Below are 23,489 nucleotides of genomic sequence, written 5' to 3'. Positions count from 1 at the left end.
TGTTGCTTTTGTCAAAGCATTATTTTATTATTTATTAAAGTACAATTTCAGTATGATGTTTTCAAATTTCAGAGGCAGAGAGAAAGTGACGGTTCATTTAATTATTTGTGACTTCTAAAAAAACAATGCATGTATTTCAGCAAAATCAAAGAGAAGTGGCTAAGAGGAAGAATATCTTTTACAGAATGGTGATTATTCCCCAAAATTTCAGGAACAGATTTGTCCAATAGGTTGTCAATTTGAAGTAGGCAGAAAAGTTGCTGACATTTCCAGAAATGAGGGAAGACAGGGGTGAGGGGATTGGGTAGGAGGATAACTGTGGAATTAACAGAGGAATTCACAGGTGAAGCACCACGTTATATCGGCTCTGGTTTATAGAGCACTCACCGATGTAGGATACTGTGTTTGTAAGATACTTTGCATGCACTATCTCATTGAATCCTTCAACATCCCTAAAAGGTAGACTGTATATAGGATACCGTATCTGTATTTCACAGATGAGGAGTTGGGGGGCAAAGGGGTTAAGTAACTTGTCCGACGTCACACAACTTTGGGAATAAACTTATGTCTTGGGGAGACAGATACGTAAATTAACACAAACAATATGGCCTCCCAGAAGATCGCCCATAATTAAAGAAGAGGAGGAAGATATAATTCCAACTGAGTAGATTGATCAGGCAACTCTGGAAGAGGAGACAATGTGAGCCAAGTACTTGAAAGTTAAATAGGAATTCAGAAGGTGACAAAGTGAGGGAAAAATAATTCACAGAAAAGGAGGTTTCGTATGAAGAGGATTAGGTACAGGGAAATGCACAAAGTTCATAATGACTGTGGGACAGGCATTGCACATGGATAGCAAATTGTCAAAAAAAAAAAGCTAAAGAGATAGCACATTTCATAATAAAGACAGGCCCTATGTACCAAATTAAAAGGAGTGAACCTCATCCTGAAGACTATGTGAACCACATTCATCATAATGAATAATTTTAAGCAAGGATATGACATGATCAGGTTGTGATTTTTTAAAAAAATCAATCAAACAGAATTTTTCATGGATTAAGAAAACTTTTCAAAATCTATCAAACAGAATTTTGGAATTCTGTACTGGAATGGGGCAAGAGGGAAAGCAGGTTCATCAGTTAGCAAGAAGTTTCTTTAGCCCATAAAATAAGTAATGTGGATCGGAATGAAGACAGTAGTAGTGGAAAGAGAGACAATGAGAGAGATTTAACAAGTTAAGGGGGTGGGGCTGAAAGGTCTCTGTGTCAGTGTATGTGGGGCTCAAGGAGATGGGAGATTCTAGGATGACTCCTGGTTTTCTGGCTTGGGTTCACACTCATAAAGGTCATGTGCCTGAGAACTATCCAAGCTAAAGTGTAGACTAGGCAGCTGGCCTGGAGCTAAGACAAGCTGACCATGGGGTACAGTCAGAATAGGGTATATTATAGAGACAAGAAATAGAAAGGACATGGTTCTGCAACCAAAAGATGGAAAGCTAGCTTGGATTTTAGGGAAAGAAATTGTTTTGTGGACCAGACAAATAACTTAGATTGTACAGTGTTGATTAGCATTAGACTACAAGCAGGGAGCGCAGCTGAGTTATTGCAGGGCAGTCCAGGAAAAATAGTCCCAACCCGAATGACGTCAATGACAAGGAGGAGAAAGAGAAGGTAGCATATCTGAGAAAGATTTAAATGGCTAAACCAACACTATTTAGTGGAATTCATGAGGTCTTGGCAGAGTGTAAGATTATGCCAAGGTTTGAGTGACTAAAAAGATGATGGTCCCTTAACAAAGACAGGGAGGATGAGGAGGAGCAGGTGTGTGAGACTGGGCAAAGGCGAATTTGGGCAGCATGTGGGATATCAAGTGAAATGCTGGCTGAACATACAGGGCTGGAGCTCAGGAGAGAGGGCTGGAGTCAGTAACCCTCCCCAGATGCATGAAAGAGAGTGATAGTGAGCAGAAGGGAAGGGTGCCCATGCAGAGCTCCCATGCTTTGAGGGACAGTCAAGGAGCTAATGGAAGAACACTTGTAAAGGTATTGAAAATGAGTAGGAGGAGAATAGGAGAGAGCCCCGAGAAAGAGAGGCGCAGGAAAGAATGCAGCTCCTGGTGTTTAAATGCTGTAGAGGAGTCACTTAGGATACCACAAAGGCCTGCTGCATCAGACAATAAGGAGGCTTTGGTGACCTTTGTTGGAAGAACTTTTGAGGAGTAATGAAGGCAGAACACTGAGTTCAATGGGCCTGAAGAATGAACAGGAGGTAAGGAGTGCAGACACTGGGTACAGTTGGGTAGTGAGGGCAAGGAGCAGCTGCGGTAATGAGAGATGAAGAAGAGTGTCTCCTGCCTTATTGATCCTATTTATAAACTGAAAGAAAAGTGCCAGTAAAGTAGGAGAAATCAAAACCAGAGGAAACACAGGGCGTAACTGATGGAATAAGGAGCAGAAAGGTGGTTTAGCTTCAGGAAAGAGGAGAGACATTTCACCATGACTAGAAATATTTACAGATGCGTGGGTGGGAGAATAAATAACTCAAATGAAACACAGATCTTCTTTTACACACCCCCCACCAATTTCCAAGTATTAATAATGGAACTCAGTGAGATTGATGTTTGTTTGTTTTGATTATTGATTCTGAACTCTAGCATGAATAAAATCCTGGAAACACTTCATTTTTAAGAAGAAAAATGCATACTGAAAGTGATTTTAAAATCACCCAGCTGACAACAGTTAGCTTAGGTTTGAAATGACTAATAGTGAACTCTTTCAAGAGATATTCTTTCAGGAGAATCTTTCTCCTCTTTAAAAACCTCACAAACAAAGAAGATACAGTCAATCTTACATTATCCATATAACAGATTAAAATGCTGAAATGACTTCCCTGGCCAGCCAGTGTGCCTCTGGGCTGTCGCTTCCTGACATCCTTTAGTGTGGGCTTAGGGAATAAAACCCAACATAATAGCATATGAAAAAAATTAATTGGGACCCTAAAATGGCTACTGCAGATCTTATGATGCATTTCAAAGCCAAATATGAATGTTATTTGGCAAATATGATATTCTGGATTACCCATGCCAGATAGCAAATACTCTTGATTAGAACAAATAATTACTAGTTGGCTATGATTTAATAGGTCTGATACATTTCCACCCTTTTTGATCATTTTTGCTGATTAAAAATAATCCAAAAGATTAAACCACCTGAAATATGTTTTCCAAACTCTGTACTTTAACTTTCTCCAAACACAAAAGCCTCAGCTCTAGTGAACTATGGAACAGCACTCAGTGCATTTGATTATGAGTATATTAAATATATATGTTGGTACAATCATTTGTCTTCTCTAATGTGGGAAAAAATGGTTCAGTGTTGAAGAAAAATGAACATGAGTTATAACTTCTCCTCAATCTTGAGGAGAAGTTATTGTCTTCAGAACACCCACTATATATTATGTATTTGGGTGATACTCTTAATTTAATAATTAAAATTATAATAATACATTGTTTAGAAGAGATAACCTCCTATAAGTCATTGTAGTATTACTTAATTTAAAATGATAATCTATTATAATACTGTAAAATATGTGAGCTCCTCAGTGTCAAATTTAATCCCTGAAGAAAGTATTTTTAACAAAAAAATGTATTCAGTGGGCAAAACTAATGAAAGGCTGGTAGTATATTTTTCCTACTATAACATAAATTTTAATATTTAAAAAGCAGAGAAAAATTACTTAATGGAGGCACCTTTCAATCCCTCAGTACATAATGAACTCCCACGATGTGAAGGGAGGGAGGGTAAAAGGCATAAAATCAGTATAAGGTGTGATCCCTCTGCTCGAAAGCCCCACAGTGTAACTGGAGGTGGTGAGACATTTTCCAACTACATTAAACCATGTGCAAAATGATGCAAAAACAGCCCTCAGATACCTTCAGCCCTGATGTAGGTATTTCAAGAATCTAGTGCTTCTCAGAATTGAAAGTGGAAACACAGTTTCTTATTGAAATTGCCATTGGTACAAAAAAAAAAAAAAGGAACAAAATTATCCAGAATTCTCCTTAACTCCCCGGTGAGAGAATAGCATTTTTTAAACCTTTGTACCTTAACTGAAGAGAGAAAATAACTAATTTTCACTGTTGCCCACTTAGTGTAAAATTTAACGAAGACAAGGGATGCTGAGTAAACATCAGTTACAGAGAAGGAGATTTAGGGCAGGACCCTTTCTCCCTCCTGTTCCCTTTATGTTCCTCCTTGGCTTCTGAGTGAAGAATAGTAAGAATTTGGGCTTTGCTTTACTCGATGATCCACATGTGCACGCTGTAAACAGAACAATGTCTTCAATCTGAGGAAATGATCTTTCATGCTGTAAAAACAGAAAACAAAACAAATGCAACAGACCCCCCCCCCCCTCTGTTTCCCTTACAATGATAAAATGCTCTACCTATCGCCCTTGCGTCCCAGCCTCTCACATCCCAGCAGCACGCCTCCTCTTGCAGGTCACGTCTTTCACATAAAAGTGCTAAACTAATGCCGCTTAATGACATATTAATGTCCATGAATAAAAAATACACCTCTAATAGCATAGAGTAATTTGCCATTACAATATCATCATTGGACATGCCCCTGGTTTAATACGATGTATTTAATTCATAACCTAATGAGTGATATATAAAAAGAGGGAGATGAACCCTGCAATTACATTTATGTGAGTCTGTCACCTTATTTGTAAAACCTTAGAGTCATTTACATTCAAATTAGAACAAATGAGTGATTTCACAAAGTGTGCTGATAAATGACCACAGCAGCCCAAGACAATACTGTATTTCCTGTGAACACATTAACAGTTTCCTATTATTTGTTAAAAATTACAGTGCATATTGCCCAGTGTGGTGTGAATAATGACTTTTTTACTGATTAGGTCAGAAGACTAATATGTAGCAAAATAAATAATTTTTCTTTTCATTATTTTTTCTGATTTTTGCTTTAAATTAACTACTGAATTCTGGTGGATTCACACTGCCACCTGCTGTCTAGCAATAGATATTAAACCTATATTCCTATCAAAAAGGGAGTTGCGTATTCAGTACTTTGGTGGTTTTATTTGAAAAGTCTACATGATGGTTCTGTTTATCAATACATTTAAATTGCATATTATTAAAAAGACAATGATACTTGGTGCACATAAAGAATGGTTGTTAATAAAACAATATAATATGCTTGGGCAAGGTGATACAAAATGTATAAACTATTTTTTTTTTTTTGGAAAGCTAACGACAAAAAAGAGACATCTTCATCAAAGCTTCTGATGCATCACTTGCAGGAGATGTAACACAAAATTCAGTTGCCAATATTCCTGATCTTATGGCATTGTGCATCAGCAGAGGTGATGGTGTGTGTATGTGTGTGTGTGTGTGTCTGTATGAAGTTTTCCCCATTCCTACCCCTTGGTACAATCTAAAGGGGACTGAGAGGCTCTGCCTGCCACTGAGGATATCTACCAACGAATCTTCTCCCCTAATGGCAAGTCCCAATATGAAAACTCTGCCTTAGGGCCCAGAACAAAGCAGGCTAGGAAAGGCACAGTGGCTGGAGATGAAGCCAGGGAGGAACAGGCCTGGCCTTGAAGATGAGGCTAAAGACTTTTGTGGGAGAAATAATGCACCTGAATGATGATCAGGGTAGCTAATGAAAGTTTTCAAGCCAGATCAACATCCCAGTTCTGAATTTAAGTTTCTCCATCTGTAAAAAGAAAACAACACCCACCAGTGTTAAGGGGTGACTTAGCAGTGGAAATGGGAGTCCCTGCAAAACACTCAGCATGGATAGGCCCTCAATATATGTGGTTCCCTTTCTTGGGAAAGATAGTGATGGTCTGGGGGCCATGGGTTACCACAGATTGAGGCTAGAAACAAGCAGACTGCTCAGGACGGTACTGTAACCTATAGACAAGATTAATGGGAGCCTAAAGAAAGGCACCCCCCCCATCAATTAGCATTAAATACATTGCCCAGCTTTCCTTTTTCCCACACACATGCTTTGAGAACCTGTGAGAAGGCTAATTAGGGGGCTAATTAAATAGCTGTCCTCATTGACACAGAGGAGCACTGCTCCTGCAATTTGGGGTTCCTTCTTTCAGCAGCCTGCCAGAGGAAATGAAAGAGAAAGGAGCCCACACAGTGCCAGGTATCCCTTTCCTTTTCAGGAGGGCAGCAGCACCATTTACATGTTCACAGGAGCTGCAGGATGGTGAGGCTCTGGGAGCTTCCACCAACGGTTTCCCTTGGAGCTGCTTTGTAGTGAGCACTGGAGGGCAACGGTGTATTTGAGGCGGTCTGCCCTTCACTCCTCTGGCAGAGAAACCAAAGAAAGAATGGCATTTTAAGAACAACAAAACAATACCAGACATCTTAGTGAAGAGAGCGGTTTCAAAAACTCCTAGTTGACAAAGTACCACACAAAGATGGAGAATATATCAGCATTGATTGAAGGGGCACAATTCCTGGGTACATTTTAAGCACTGGGAATTTTTCACATTAATAAAATATTATTTTTATATACTCAATGAAATAGTCCCACATTAAATTAAAAATCAGTTGAACAATATTACCAAAACACAGCAAATAGATATAGCTATGGAGACTATATCAAAATATAAAAGTAGATTGAATTGACCCAGTCTGTGATTTTTATAATCCTAAGAGAGAAGCAGGGTATATATTTTTTAGAGGCTGAAATAAGGAAGGTTTCTACGTCAACATGATTTTGGTACTCATATAGTCAAAATTTCCTTCTACAAGTTTGACATCTTGCAATAATCACAGATAAAAAGAAAAAGTAAAGTTACATGACAAAATGAAAACATTTGTGAAAAGTCAGTGAAAATTTCAACCACTATTCAAGAAGCCTGAATAATAACTGTCCACAAGCATGTATGCATGCTACACTTTTACCTCAGCACAATAATGAAATGCAGAAGTTAAATTCCAAAGTATACAAGTCACTTAGTATCTCAACAAATCACCCATCTGATGGGATAGGGGAAAATACCCATGGACCTTTAATGTTCATCTGGAATTCTCACTTACAGAAAATTATAGGCTTAGATATACCCACACACCCTTGCATATACACACCATTTATAATGTACATCATGATAACTAACGCTCTAACCAAACTGTGTCAGCATGCATCACTGATTACTATCTGCCATGGGGAAAGTGAATCAGGTGATGATGCGTAAAGCCCAAGTTGCAATATTTGATGTAGAAATGTCAAATAAAAGTAATTTTAATTTCACAAGTCAAACACACACTTTTGAAGTCTTATAACCTTTCTACATGATTCCCATTTGCTACAGGCAGAAAGGGATTAAAAATAGCTTTCCCATACCACCTAACAATATTGAGAAGAAAAGAAAGGAAAATAAGGTAAAAAAAATCATTAACCATTTACTGTTAGATTAAATGTGCGCAAATAATCATAAGAATTCCATAAACTGTATTTGAATTTTCCTCAGGTGAACATGGCTGACCTTCCTCACACTGTCTCCCTGGGAAGTGCTGGTTCCTATTTTCCAGGGTTGCTGGGAAGATTAAATAAGATGCTAGATGAGAAAGAGCTTTGTAAACTACCTAAGAGGTAACAGAAGTCAATGGTAAAAGTATATATTTAAAATTACAGAAAGTGATTTAAAAGGAAAATAAAGTAATTGGGCAGGAAAACAAAACTTTTCTGCTCACTAATATCATGTCATATGCACAAAGATAGTGGAATTAAATTGTGTGATGAATTTATTATTTCTTCAAATTAATTTTTTAATGCTATAATAAATGCAAGTGAAGGTGACACCAGTGGGGGAAGTGGGAGGATCCTAAAATTGCAAATTAGTTAGTAACACTCTACAAAGTCCAAGAGACTCATAGCCATGCTGTCTGCCTAAGATGCCTCACAGACTCCTACCTAACAAGAAGTTTTCACCCAACCAAGAAATGGTCTTTGGAATCAGAACGTCCTACCAGCCACATTGCCTCAGACAAGTTGGATATATTTTGAATCTCTGATGTTTTAGATCTATAAAAATGGGCAAAGTTATTGTGAGGACTGAATGTGAAACAACTGTGAACACACAGTCAGTGCTTGGTGTTCAGGAGTTTTCTCTCCCTCCTTCTCATGGGGCCTTTCCTGACCAGCAAATCAGGGAGGAATACGCACATTACTCATCCCTTCTCCGGCATTTACTGCCTGGGAAGTTCACATGGTAATTAATTACATAGGACTTTGTGATTTACTAGATACTGTTACTGAAATCTTCAATGACTATTAGACTTTTCTTGCATTTGTGATTATTTCCATAACCAGACAATATTGCTTCGGACTAGGACTCCTTTTAGCGACACCTCCCCCGGCTCCTGCAGGGAACCCTGTACATGGTCACTGAGTTAATCGGCTGCTCAATGGTCGTGGGGACCTAAGGTGGGTAGGACAGTGGAGGAAGACTCCTGCTTCTGTGATTGGATGCAAGAGCTGCAGCCGCCCTCCTAGGAACTTCTCAGCTTGTGTCCTGGAGAAACTCTACTACCACAGCCCACACCCCACCCCCACTTTACCTGTCATTCAGCTCCAGTTGGTGGGGGCCAGCTTATGACTGTGGGGAAAGGAATGTGAAGGGTGTATGAGCAGGATGCAAGCTCACATACCTGGATGAGATAGTGGGAGCATAAATTGAGAAGCTCCAACAGCTGTAGGTGACTGCCCGCTGCTAGCACATCCTGGATCACACCTGGCTCCAGCAAAATCTGTTTTGTTTGTTAACAAAAATAAAACAATCAGTTACACTTAAAAATATAATGCTGCTTAATATGTAGATATACCATAGTATATTTAAATTGCTGCTTTACATACTCTATTTCAATTAACACTGTTCCTTTTTATGGAAGTCAGTTCTTCTCTTCCTGTTCTGATTAATGAGCTGTGGCCCTTACTCTAACAGCCGATTTTCTCTTTACTGCATGTGCTGATACCATTTGTGTGTGTGAAGCTCTGCACTTAACCACTTATTTTTTTGTAGGAGGGTATAAACATTTTCAAAGAACAACATAACCCTCTTAAAATTCAGTTTGTGATATAATCTTATAAAATACAAAAGAACTGAGTTTTAGTTTTTCAAAGCATATTTCAGAATTTTGCTCTTTAGTAGACCACAGAAACAGGTATTTTAGGGAAAGGGGCATATGTTTCTCCTTGCCATATAAGACCAGAGGTGGATATTAGTCCATTTTACTTCTAAGTCCTACAACAGTAAGCTTCATCCGCAAACTTCCATTTTCCTCTTTCTCCGTCTCAGATTCTCTTATCCTTTCTATTTAAAATAAAGGAGGTTCAACTAGCATTTTCAGAATACAAAGACATCACATAGAGGTAATGCCTCCCAAGTATCCTGGTGATACCAATTTTTCACTTTGTTAAGTCCAATTATCTACCTACTGCTGCCAGCTCTTGAGCAGCTGATCAGGGCTGGAAAAAAGGCACACGACCATGTTGACAAAATTCACATGAATTACTGCCAGGTGCAAGGAGGCCTTTAAGTGATGCCCCAGCCCTCCATTCTAACCCATTTCCCCAGCCCAGTGCTTCCTGAATCTGGTCTCTGGACAAGCAGCATTGGCATCACCTAGGAACTTATTAAACTGCAAACTCTTGGGAGCCTCCCAGATGTACTGAATCAGTAAGTTTCAGGGTGAGGCAACTAGTGTTTTATCAAGTGTCCTGAGTGGCTCTGATGCACAGGGAAGCACTAGTCAACTCACCCCTCCACTCTACTACTTCACCACACTCCTTTCTCAAGCCTCCAACTCCTCCTCTGCCACTGGATTTTCACTTCATGATCTTTGAAAACCTCTTACCACCAAATCTACCAACCTATCTACCTACATCTGTATCAGTACCTTTTGCTCTCCCCAACAGTCCACTTGTGTGCTTGATCCCAACCCCTTCTGCCTGCAATTCTCCCCTCTTGTTCCTGCATCACTATAGGTTCTCTTTCTACTGGATGGTAGGTTTGAAAACCTCAGGGTCTTTCTTGACTCTTGTTTTCCTTAGGCCTTATATCGAATCCATCAGCCAGTCCCGTTGGTTCTACCTTCAAAATAGTTTCGGAATTCAATCACTGCTCATGACTTCGATAATCACTGCTTTAGTCCAGTCCATTCCTCTTCCTAAACTTAACTGTAATCACCTCCTAGCTAGTTGCACTGCTTTCTCCTTTGTCCACTCACACTATCTGTTTTAATCATATCAACCAAACTGGTTCTTCAAAACCACAAATGAAATCATGTCACTGTTTTTATTCAGAACTTTCTGAAGACTTTCCATCTCCATGAAAATAAAATCCAAAAAGTCTCCACTATAACCTAAAAAGTTCTTGAATATGCTGAGCACCTTGGTGTTTACAACTAGTCGTTTGCTCTGCCTGGGCCACTCCCTCATATACTTCAGATAACGTCTTACCTGAGATGCCTTCCCTGACCATCCTATGTAGAACAGTAACCCACCCCTGAACAGCCATCATTCCCTAGCTCCTAACTTTGTTTTATTCTTCACCATAGTGCTTACCACCTCACGTTATATATCTTTTTGCCTATTTGCTTATTTTTCTCTGCTCAGTATAAGTTTCAGGAGAGCAGGGACTTAGTCTATTTTGTATCCCCAGCACTTAGAACAATGTCCAGCACACATAGCTGTTGCTCAATATTCATGAAGTTATTTAATTAAAATGCTAATGAATTAATTGATCTCTACACATATTTTTTATTCAGAATCAATTTTAACTAATTTTATAAGAAAGAAAAAAGGACTCTATATTTCTAAGCTGGCAAAGTAAAGAAGTGAAAAAGTTAAGCACATGTGGCAAAAATACCAACACTCATCTTATTCTGAAAAATCTTTATATCTCCTTTTCCATCTAGTCAGAAAGAGAAACCCATCTTTCGCCAACTCCTCAAGGAAGGAGGCTTTGACTGACATTCAGGAAATTAGTGCAGCTCCCATCAGAGGAGCAAGGATGTTGTATAGTCTTGCAGAAGAGGCACGGCCTAAGGAGGAGAATGGGGAATAGATGGATTAGAAAGGTTGGTTTAGCCTTTAAATCCTGTCAGTTGCGCTCATTTCACACAACTGGTATTTATGATAACCTCCAAGGCTCACTAATAGCAAACACAAAGACAGTGATCACAGAGAGACAAGATGAATATTCCATAGCATGTGTTACATGTCCAGCAGGCTGACTTCCAGAAGCCTGCACATGAAAAACCCGTAAGGCGATTGTTTTTGTCTTTTTTTATTTTTTGTTTTGTAGTTTTTTCCTCCCACTCATTATAACATAAGTTTTTCTAAAATATGCTTTAGCACAGAAAATCTCTAAGTGCTCTTAAAGGGTTGGAGAAAGAAACCCTACCAGGACAGCTGTTCTCACTTATGGAAACAGAACCAGTGTTTGCAAACCTCACTGTACCAGAGGCTTTTGATTCAGCTTTGTTGCTCTTTGGTGACTGACTGTTCGAATATATTTTTCCAGGGAATTTGTGTTTGGCCAGCAATAAAATCAAAGGTCCAGTCTCCTCATGATTTACAGTGTGGTGAATTTATCTGTCACCTGCCTCGAAGGACTGGCCAAAAGAACAACCTCTGCAGAAAAAAGGGATCTCAAACACACAGGTTTATGGAGAACAACTAAGACAGCTGCATTTAACTTCTGCCAAGCATTATATTTAGGTATTTCAGAAACATACCCATCAACATGTAGTCTGACACTCAAACCAGGACAGATAGGAAGAAGGGTCACTCAAGGACCACCTGCAGGAAGGAAGAGATGTTCCCCAAGATCTGAAAGCACACAGGGTGGGAATAGGAGCTAATGTGAGTGGCCTGACACATCCAGTCACTCATCAGTCTGGAGGAGCATATCACAGCTAGAGGCATAAACAGTGGACAAGACAAAATATCTTAATAACAAGAGATCAAGCAAATGCTAGATACATAAAGCCAAGTGGTCCAGAATCCAGGGGCGGGGTGGGGCGGGGTGGGGGAAGTGGGGGGAAAGGAAACCCTAAAAGAAGCCAAACTAGGCTGGGCATTGCCTCTACCCCCAGTGACGCTCACCTGCTTGGGTGGAGCTCACCTGTAGAGCTGGGGCTTCTCCAGATTTGCAAACAGGTTTTGATGCAACCAGGAGCAAACTTAGGTGGTGGCATGAATGTTTCTTGTTCACAGAACCACCTGTATAGAGGATTCTTTCCCCGCCTGACCTCCAGGTGGTGGAACACAAGGGGCTGTTCTCGAATGAGGGATGCTGGACAGTGCTAGCGGAGAGGTCACCTCTAGTCTCACCTCACCAAGTAATGAGATGATCACATCTCATTACTTGGGTCTGGCCCAGGAACATCTCCTGCAATTTGTAGCAGGCAAGGTCATATGAATGAGGAGAGGGCCATGACTGATTCCCATTCCAAATGCTGAAACTCTACACTCATTTTGGTGGGGATAAGAACCAACCAGTGGCTGTATTTAGGGTGACACAGAATGGTGTGACAAAGTAATAGTGTAAAACCCACAAGTGCAGGAGAAGGGGATGGGTAACTGGTAGGAGAAATTATGTCAGAATTCAGTCATGAGGTGGCCCAATCACCCTCCTGGTAGGAGGCACTCTTGAATACTGTGTGCCAACATGTCCTCTGGTCACCAATCCAAGCAGGGTTGGTAGCAGACAGGTGAATTTGCATGATCTCCAATGAAGGCCCTCTAAACTGCAATAAGACTGGGACTCCTGGTGTCCAGGAAGAATATGGGGCCAGAATCTGGTGAAAGAGGAGGAGAATGGGACCTGAGGTGAGATTCTGTGTAGGGCATGATGACGTGGGCCACCTCAGTCAGTGCCCACACCTCACATGGGGGCTCTGGGAGGGTGGAGCTGGGACTGAGCGGTAGGAGTAGGGACACCCCACAGTCCCCAGGGCATCCCTGCCCCTCCTTCTTCAGCTCATCCTCCTGGATCATCAGATGTCCACTCTCTCAATTCTGTCTTCTTTTTCTCTTTATTTTCCCTCTCCCTTACACCTAGCCTCTTGGATTGGTGGCTGGTAGGGACTGTCTTTAACAGCCATGGTAAGTCTCAGTGTGACCTTTTTTTTTTTCCTGCCTGTGAACAAGTGAGTTGGCATCTTCAGAAAATTTTGTATCTTCAGATCTTCAAAGCTATCTTCTTCATTTCTTGCATAAGGAGATTTTTTAATTACCTGCTTCTTGGTCTATGTGTACAGTAGACTGAAGGATTTGAGCATGTTAAAATCAGACAACTAAGGTCTTTAGTAAACACGCATACCATGTGTGCACATGAACAACACACTTTTGCAAGCAAAACAAGCGCTTGTACAACTGCAAATTAGAGTGGTCTAATACCATTTATGAGAATAAATGATTACATTTCCTCCCTTCTTTATACTTTGTTTCTTTGGTATTTTTTTTTTCCTGTATAGTATTACAGAATGGCAAATTATCAGAATCTTGAATTTATAATCATCAAATTAACTGGATACAAGAGCATAAATAGCTTTTAAATGATCATATATTCAACACACATAAAATGTTTTGCATAAAGTTATTTATGACAGAATTCTCACAGATGGAACATGAAACACAAGATCTATCTAGCTATGAGAAATTTCTACCAATCTAGTGTTAGTTTCAAAACCACTGCACTAAGGACTTTTTATCCACAAGGTGGCACCCATTTAAAGGAAAAGAATTTTCTAAATTGAATCATGCACTGCACATCTATATCTGACATCTGAAGTTTATTTTTAAGAAAGAAAAACATAGTTCAGGTAAGGATAATAAACACATGAATTCCAGTTTCTAAATGTTGTGATCATATTGGGAAATGTTCATAAATATGCCTGTTGAAGTGCTCCATCTGAGCAATACTGGCTAGAATTCAGTAGTTCTCTATGAATCAGAGAATTCAAACTTTTGAGGCTTGTATTTGGAAACCCTCACCATGTAGCCCCAACCTGCTGTTAAAAACTTTTCTCCAGTTTTATGACCTTCTGGTCTTTGCTAAAGCCAGTAATCTACTAGTCTCCACACTCAGGCAATACCTTGTTCTCCATCTTCAATGTCCTCCTCATTTCTTTAATTTCCATATCTCAAAATCCTACTCATTTCAAGATCCAACTCTAAATCCACTCCTTATACAAAGCTTGGCAAGATCTCTCCCTACCCCTACCTCAACCTGGGTCTCCACAGACATCTGGTGAACTAATAAGCACATGTGTTCTAGGTCACGCTGTCTGCTTTCAAATCGTGCCTCCTACACTTGCTGACAGAATCAACTTGGGAGAACAGCTCAACTCCAGGTGCCTCAGTGTTCTTATTTGTACAGTGAAAGTAATGATGTCTACCTCAAAAACTGTTTTAAGGACCAAGAGAATGCTTGTGTATCATTACAATTGTGTGTGTCTATATGTAACAAAGCAGCTTAGACAAATATAAGGGTTACTTTTCCAATAACATTTGGATTAGGCAGCTTAGAGTGGCAAGCAGCCTCCTTGTATTTTCCTGCTTGGCAAATCTCAGGCTGTGGTTTCATGGTCTCAAACTGGCTGCCATAGCTCCAGGCATTATGTCTACATTCAAAGCAGAAAGAAAGGAGAGGTCAAAGAACAAAAAACATTTGCCAGCTGAGTCTGGCATTGTTTATCAGAAAAACAATAGATTTCCTACAAACACTGTTACAGAGACTTCCATTTGCATCTCATTGGCTGGGTGGCTACACATAGCTGTAAAAGAGCCTGGGAAATTAAATTTTTTATGGCTAGATGCACCATAGTCCCAAATCAAATTAGAGTTCTATATAAAGAAAAAAGAAGAAATGAATATTGGGTAGGCAATCAGGGCATTGGCCATGGGACTTAGCACATATATATATATGAGGAAAACTACAAAACTCTGATGAGAGAAATCAAAGAAAAACTAAATAAATGGAAAGATAGTCCATGTCTGTGGATAAAAAGGACTCTATATTGTCAAGATGTCAGTTCTTCCCAACTCAATTTATAGATTCAATGTAATCTTATTCAAAATCACACAAAATTATTTTTTGTGTATTAACAAACAGATTCTAAAGCTTATATGAAGAAGCAAAAGACCCAAAATAGCCAACACGATGTTGAAGGAGAACAAAGTTGGAGGACTGACAATACCCGCTTCAAGACTAAAAAAAACTACAGTTATCAGGACAGTGTGACATTGGCAAAAGAAGAGAGAAACAGATCAATGGAACAGAACAGAGAACTCAGAAACAAACTCACATAAATATGGCCAATGAAAGAGCATAGATAATATTATATTATAGATAATATAATAATAATGGATAAAAGATAGTCTTTTCAAGAATGGGGCTAGATCAACTGGACACTCACATACAAAAATTGAACCTGGACACAGCTCTCAAACCCTTCACAAAAATAAACTCAAAGCGGATTACAGATGTAGATGTAAAATGCAAAACTAGAAAACTCCTACAAGGTAACACAGGAGAAGATCTAGATAATTCTGGGTATGACAATGACTCTTTAGATACAACACCAAAAACATGGTCCATGAAAGACATAATTGACAACTTGGACTTTTTTAAAATTAAAAACTTCTGCTCCACAAAATACACTATTAGGAAATTGAGAAGACAAGCCATAGTAGGAGAAAATATTTGCAACAGATACATCTATTAAAGGAATGTTATACAAAATATCAAAAAACTCTTAACACTCAACAATAAAAAAAAGAACCATCTGATTTTTTAAATGGGGGCGGGGAGGGGTGTAAAAGATCTGAGCGGATACCTCACCAAAGAAGATAGGTGGCAAATAAGCATATAAAAAGATGCTCACATAGGAAAACTGCATTTTTTGTACATATTTTGTTAGATTTATACCTGTTTAATTTTTGGGATACTAATTTCTAAGAATAGTTTTAACTTTTCAAAACAGTCCCCCAAACCCAAAAGATGAATAATATGTTGTGATACATGAAAATTATATGAAATTCAAATTTAAGTATAGATAGAGTTTTATTATAACATAGCTATGCTTATTCATTTACATATTTGTCTCTGGCAGTTTTCATGCTACAAGAGCTAAGTTGAGTAGTTGCAAAATAAACTTTATTTACTTTTTAAAATAGAGACAGGGTCTCGCTATGTTGCCCAGCCTGGTGTCGAGCTCCGGGGCTCAAATGATCTTTCTGCTTTGGCCTCCCAAAGTGCTGAGACTATGGGCGTGAGCCACTGCACCCGGCTGTGACAGAAACTTTATATGGCCTGAATTATTTACTACCTGGCCCCTCACAAAAAAAGTTTGCTGATCCTTGGTCTAGAGTATAGGTAGGGGCTGGGAGTCAATAGCATAAGATAATAGCAAGTTATTTGTCAATACCAAATAACTTGGGTCTGGATGACATCACCAAGGAAGCTAGTTGGATTAAACAGGAGGGTTCTGAAGCAGGAAGGATTTGAAGCCTACAGAGTGGGGAGGAGCAAGCAAAGCCACCTGGAAAGGAGTGATGGGAAGGCTGATGGTGGCACAGAATAAAAGCCCACAGTGAGCAGTGTTACAAAGGCCAAGAGAGAAAAGGCGGGCTGGTGGGCTGGGCCTGGTGGCTCACGCTTGTAATCCCAGCACTTTGGGAGGCCAAGGCGGGAGGATCATGAAGTCAGGAGATCGAGACCATCCTGGCTAACACGGTGAAACCCCGACTCTACTAAAAATACAAAAAATTAGCCGGGCGTGGTGGCAGGCGCCTGTAGTCCCAGCTACTAGGGAGGCTGAGGCAGGAGAATGGCGTGAACCCGGGAGGCAGAGCTTGCAGTGAGCCGAGATCGTGCCACTGCACTCCAGCCTGGGTGACAGAGCAAGACTCCGTCTCAAAAAAAAAAAAAAAAAGAAAAAGAAAAGGGAGGCTGGCTATGCTGCACGAAGCTGTGAGGTCACATATGACAGTATTTAATTAGATATGGCAATATTTGTGACTGCCAAAAACAGTTTTAGTGGAATGATGAAGATAAAACCCTCCAGACTTGGAGTGGAAAAGTGAGTGATAAATGAGTGAAAGTGAGGAAAAATAACTATGTAACACTTTTCATAAGCTCTGCTGTGAGAAGAGTCAGAGAAATAAATGGTAGCTCAAGAGGAATACAGAAATAAGAAAGGGTTTTTTTTTTTTTTTTTATTAGACAGGGTCTCAGTCTGTTACCTAGGCTGGGGTGCAGTGGCACGATATCGGCCCACTGCAACATCCACCTCCCAGGTTTAAGCAATTCTTTCACTTCAACCTCCCGACTAGCCAGGAGTACAGGCACATGTCACCACACCTGGTTAATTTTTGTATTTTTAGTAGAGACAAAGTTTCACCATGTTGGCCAGGACGGTCTTGAATTCCTGGCCTCAAGTAACCCATCTGCGTTGGCCTCCCAAAGTGCTGGGATTACAGGCATCAGCCACCACACCTTGCAAGAAAGGGATTTTTAAAGGTGAGCAGTAGAGAGTGTTTACACGCTGTGGAAATAATGCAGTAGAGGAGAAACTGATGGCAGAAGAGACAGCAGCAGGATGACAGGAGTGATATTGGACAGAGTCAGAGGTAGTGGATCTGGACCCTACGTGGGGAGATTAGTCTCTGACAGTTCAGGGATACCCCTCCCACTGTAAAAGAGGGATATACCCAGAAGAAGTTCAGAAACAGGGAGGGTTGAGAATTTGATGGTATGATGACGAAGATCTTCCTTTCTGTTTCTATTTTCTCAATGGACGGTGACTTTTCCTTATGATATGTGTACTGGAGGTAGGTTGGTGAGGGGAATGTCTCTAAAAAGAGAAGACAGAGGGTGAGAAACTCATCAAGAAGAGGAGGAAAGCAAATTTACTAGGGAAACAGATTAACATTGCCTGGCACTGGGTATCTGTCTGAGATTTGGGGTCATGGATTTGAAGTGAAAACAGTGACTTTCTCCAGTGACAACCAGCAGAATTGATTCTTACAGTTGGATTCAACAAATAATTCTCCAAAGATGCCACAGGCTGGAATCAATTTTTATTCTCTCTTATTTTTTTTTAGACAGGATCTCACTCTGTTGCCCAGGCTGGGGCGCAGTGGCACGATATCAGCCCACTGCAACCTCCACCTCCCAGGTTCAAGCAATTCTTCCACCTCAACCTCCCGAATAGCCGGGAGTACAGGCTGTATTCTTTGGGCTGTGCCAAGTTCTTCCTACTTTGACAGATACATGATACACAGAGATGAATAGCTATCATTAGTTTTTAAAGTGCTATATCTGTCTATTCAATTACTATAGAATAAATGCCTATTATTTTCTTTCTGCAAAGTATAATGCAAATTACTGTCTTATTTTTCAGGCAGTCCTTGACAAAGTACTACAACTCAATTATCCATTCTCCTACCTGAATTAGTGCAACTTTTGAAGCATCAAACATACTCAGGTATTTTTCTATGTTATATATGCAAATAACTCAGATCCCTGCTAATCCATTTCTTAAAAATGCAATGGTGTGTTGATCTGGCATTTCCAATCACAGTTTGACCTACTGTGAGAAAGCACCAATGTACATTTTCTCATCAGTGCATCTCTAACAACTAGTAAGTCCTTAGCATATAGTAGGTGTTCATTAAGTATTTGCTGAATTAATGAATCTAAATTTGAGAATAAAATGTAAATGGATGGTTTTTATGAAGTATATAAAAATAAAATATTCACAAGTTAACTTAGAGTATTCAATACATTCAAATTATGCCTTCATTTGAATGTTCTCATCATTATTTTACTCAAATGGAATATATACTTCCAATATAAATCATCTTAAAAGTACTGTTTAGCAAATTATTTATCCTGATATTAATTATAACTTGACCATATATTTTTGCTATCATGTTGCTTTCTTTTTAAAAAACTTAAGTTAGAATTGTAAAACTCCCATATACTGCTGCTTCATACAAATACTGAATGCTTCCAGCAGAGGGCTCAAGAATTCTATTTTAAGGAAAAAAGAATTCCTTATGAATATTTAAGGAAAAGTGAAAGAAAAGAAAGAAAATAAGGTGTTTTGTAGTCTATGCATACATTACGTGTAGTCTATGTATTTTGTAGTCTATGTGTAGTATATGCACAGACTACAAAATGTCTATGTATGAATGCATAGTATATAAATAAAAATGCATAGTATATAAATAAAAGGCATAGTACACAATAAATTTATTTAATACATTTAGTATATACTACGCATATAAATGCACAGTATATAAATAAAAAAAACAAATGTACTTATATCTTATCTAATTCCAGAAGAGAAGTTGAAGTAAATTATAATCACAAAATCTTTATAAAATCACATAGACATATGGGCATCTGAAGAAAATGGGCATCCGAAGAAAGCGGAAAGATAACATATAACATGTAAGTAAGTGAGAATTTGGAGTGAAAATTTTTTTTACTTTTAGTCTTATTAATAATTTTATAAAAATTTGGGTCGTGTTTTTTCATTTTCAAAGACAAAGTAATTTCTTTTTATAGAATTTGCAGTATCCTTATATTTAGTGCTGAAACAAGGATGAAAAAAATTTGGGAAATGTGTGGAATGATTTATTTATGGAGCAAGCTGGGAATTTGGAGGCACTTCCTTTTCATAGGCAGAGCTAATGGGCTGTAGCACCACTTTATTCATGCCTACAACTAACATTAAGATCCCTCCGGGATTCCAAAAATGTTCAGAAAGAGGTCTCAAATCTTTTTATTCAGTCTATTTACTTATTATCTTCTCTGCCTCATTTCAAAAAGGATCTGAGGCATCAATACAAGCATTTAAATATTAAGAATAAAAATAACTCAAAGCAAGAGAAAAGAAACAATATGAGGTCAGGAGAGAATGTGTGTGCGCGCGTGTGTGTGTGTATCCATCCTCCTAACTATTATAAGTGGGTCACAATGTGGCTCTATGCTTCCTAGCATCAAAACTGAAAAAGAAATGTAACCTAATGCAAGATTAAAAGGTGAAAATACTAAGGAGATTTCTAGATTCTCCAGACCCTGAGATGTAATGGAAATTTCCCAGCAGACATTAAGAGGGTTATTGAATGATTTGCTTGATAATACTTCTAATAATACCATCAGAAGTATATTTTATAGAACATTGCATAAAAAGTGAAGGTTAATAAAGAGATTATTTAAGACCCAGATCCATCCAATTTTCTGGTTTTCTGGCTTGATCTAGGTATAAAATTTAAAATATTTAAGAAGTCCTTCTCAATGGAGTCAATACTACCTTCTCAGGGAAATTCGGAAATTTGCGGGGATATTTCTGGTCCTCCCAGGAGGGTGGGCAATATTGGCTGTTATTGGGCAGTGGCTGGGAGGCTAGATGCCAGGCAACACACAGGGCGGTCACCAACCACGAGGATTGACCTACAGCCTGCACGCCGGAATGCCCTGCTGGATGTGCAAAGAAGTGAAACATTTGTTTACACAGATTGAAGCCCCGGACCTAACACTGTTTTACATATAAACACATTCTTTGATGTTCTGTGTCAGAATACACTGGCTTTTCCAGGAATGCTACGCCCATAAAAACAAAGAGAAGACTGTTACTTTGTTTTGTTTAGAATTGTATAATACCAAGAGTTGTTCATTATTTTGGAAAATCATGTCACATGCCACCTGGGATCTGTCCTTGTGGTATCTGAGTTGACAGTACAACATTCATTCACCAGTCTGCATCTGCATGTGCATCTGCTGTCCCAATCATGGTGATTCTCCCTATAGGGGCAGACAGGTGACTACTTCATTGTGTCTTTTGGAAGGGTTGTACCCCAGCATGTACACACTGAAATATAAAGGATTTTAAACACAAACTTCTTTCGTTTGTTCTTTTACATATGGTTAGGAAATTCTATTGGTGCTTAGAGTAATTTGTGTAAGTATGTTATATTGTCTAGGAATTTCATTTTAGGATAGTAAAGGTGGCCTTTTTATATTAAGGACTGACAGTTGAGGTTGAGAACCACCAAGCCAGATGAACAGACTGCATATCTTCTGGGGATCCTTTATCTGTAAAATTTCTCCTAAATGAACTTTTAGTAAGAGTTGTCCAGAAAACAGGATAAGGCTGGAGCACAATTGTTCTTTTTTTCTCAATAAGAGAAAAAGTTCATGTGCTTTAAAAATCCATCAATAGGCTGATATCTTCTTATGAAATTTAAGGAACTAACCAAGACTCCCCACTATATAAATGATTAACTTCCCTCCACTAAGATGATTTGAGGGAGCACCTAAAGGAAGGATCGAAATTTCTTTAGGAAATGATTCTGAGTGCAGTCAACACTCAGAAATTCCCATGATCAAGAAGGAACAAAGTTGTAATGATTTCTGTGCTGTTTACCCACCATGGCAAAGTAAAAATCTCAGATGCACACCATGGATTATGAAATATGTAGCAATGGAACTTTCTGTTGAAACATTCAAAAGAAACACGTGCACAGAAGTGCAAAACCCACTGAGTTAACTAGGAGGGTTGATGTACTGTTTGGAGTTACTGGATACTCGCCATTTCTACTTTGGAGAATGTCAGAGAAAGACTGTTTATTGCCCCACCTATGACAATAAAACCATTATCAAGAGCAAAAAGGAAATATTTCTTTTTCTATTCCCAATACTGGCAATGGGGTAGGGTGGGAGGTGCTGAGAGTTGGAAGGAGAATGGAGGAAAGAACAACAAATCCAGCTCATTTGAATTGATTTTTACACAAGGGAGATATGGTTAAAACACAGAAGGGGCCACACTCATCCTTGTCATCTATATTATCTAAGATATCTGGACACCCTCACAGTGTTATCAGTGTGCATGATCTGTACATACGACCTCAGGCACCTTAGCCCACAGTGGGTTCCTCAGCACAGAATTGGTGCCAGAAAAGATTATAAATGCTGTAAGAATATTGTTCAAACACATGTGTTTTTTGTTTGTTTGTTTGTTTGAGATGGAGTTTCGCTCTTGTTGCCCAGGCTGGAGTGCAGTGGCATGATCTTGGCTCACTGCAGCCTCCACTTCCCGAGTTCAAGCGGTTCTCCTGCCTCAGCCTCCTGAGTAGCTGGGATTACAGGTGTCCACTGCCAAACCTGGCTAATTTTTTTATTTTTAGTAGAGATGGGGTTTTGCCATGTTGGCCAGGCTGGTCTCAAACTCCTGACCACAGGTGATCTGCCCACCTCGGCCTCCCAAAGTGCTGGGATTATAGGCATGAGCCACTGCGTCCAGCCCACATTGTGTTTTCATTAGGTGACTGAGTTTAATAATATTCCAAAGGAAAATGTCTGTGCCTGAAATGTGACTATTACTCAAGTAGAATGCTAGACTAATGTAATAGAGTCTGCCCCTATTTTTGTTATTTCACTCCGGATGGCTTTCAAGCCCCACCCTTCCCTATTTTCCTGCTTGCCCTACATCTGAGCAAAGGTTTAAAAAAGCCTGAAAACTCTCTCCAAAATACACAAGCCCTACCTGCGGGTAGCCCTTGCCCCTGCCCCACAATAAAAGCCAAAGCCAGCCATATCTCCAGGCTCTCTCAAGCCATTTTTGCACCTGCTTAGGAGTCACCCTGCTCTCTCCAGAAAGCCTCATTATGTGAGGAATAAACCTTTTCACATCCTGTTGGGGTGTGTGGCATTATCAGTCTCAACATCCAAATCAGATTTTGGGTTGGGGGTTGCGCATTCTATTTCTGCCAAGTGACAGCAAGAAAATGAAGACATAAATTTATAAATTATTTGGGAAAAACAAGAATACATTTTTCAAAAATTAAAACATACTGAATTGGAAAGCTGATCTTAGAAGGGTGGCCACAAACTTCTTTGCACAGAGACATTTTAGACACGAATCTGCTGAACGAGTGGCTTTATAATTCTTGCAGCACAAACTACACTCTGAGCACATTCTGACTGGATAGCACAGAGAAATTTAATAAAGGAGAACAGACTGGCGTGAAGCAGAGACTGTCACTTAGAATTGGCCCTGCCCTACAGGTGGGAGGCCCCCTAAATGACCTGACTGTGAATCAGCTGGTCTTTGTGAGAAAGAGACAGGTCTTGGGACCAACAAAGCTGTTCATATTTTATGACTTCACTGTCAAACAGGAAGCAGACTAATCTGCTTGTTTGTTTCAATAATGCACTGATAAAAGAGAAAATCTCCCCCAAGGCAAATAACTAGTTTCAAAAGATCTAAAAAAGCAAAAAAGTAACTGATGAAATTCAAACTTCCTCTTTTGTTTCACACTTCTCAAACTTTCCATGTCAACACTCCAGTTATGGATTCTGGCATAGCTCTGACAAGAAGGTAAGGAGAAATGTCACTTTCTGCAAAATTCAAAATAAAGT

General features: G+C 39.3%; 1 protein-coding gene across 6 annotated transcripts in view; it reads right to left on the bottom strand.

Annotated features, from left to right (window-relative positions):
- KLHL32 (kelch like family member 32) overlaps positions 1 to 23,489 on the bottom strand; it is a 242,441-nt gene that overhangs the window by 67,265 nt on the left and 151,687 nt on the right. For all 6 annotated transcript variants that reach the window (XM_019030173.2, XM_004044430.4, XM_055392009.2 and 3 more), the window contains one exon: positions 8,698 to 8,796. In XM_019030173.2, the coding sequence (XP_018885718.1) occupies positions 8,698 to 8,796 (99 nt within the window). The remainder of the gene's footprint in view (positions 1 to 8,697; positions 8,797 to 23,489) is intronic.

Source organism: Gorilla gorilla, chromosome 5 (assembly GCF_029281585.2).
Source record: "Gorilla gorilla gorilla isolate KB3781 chromosome 5, NHGRI_mGorGor1-v2.1_pri, whole genome shotgun sequence".
Taxonomy (NCBI): Eukaryota; Metazoa; Chordata; class Mammalia; order Primates; family Hominidae; genus Gorilla; species Gorilla gorilla.
Note: the sequence above shows the minus strand (reverse complement) of the source record. Positions and strands in the feature narration are given on the sequence as shown.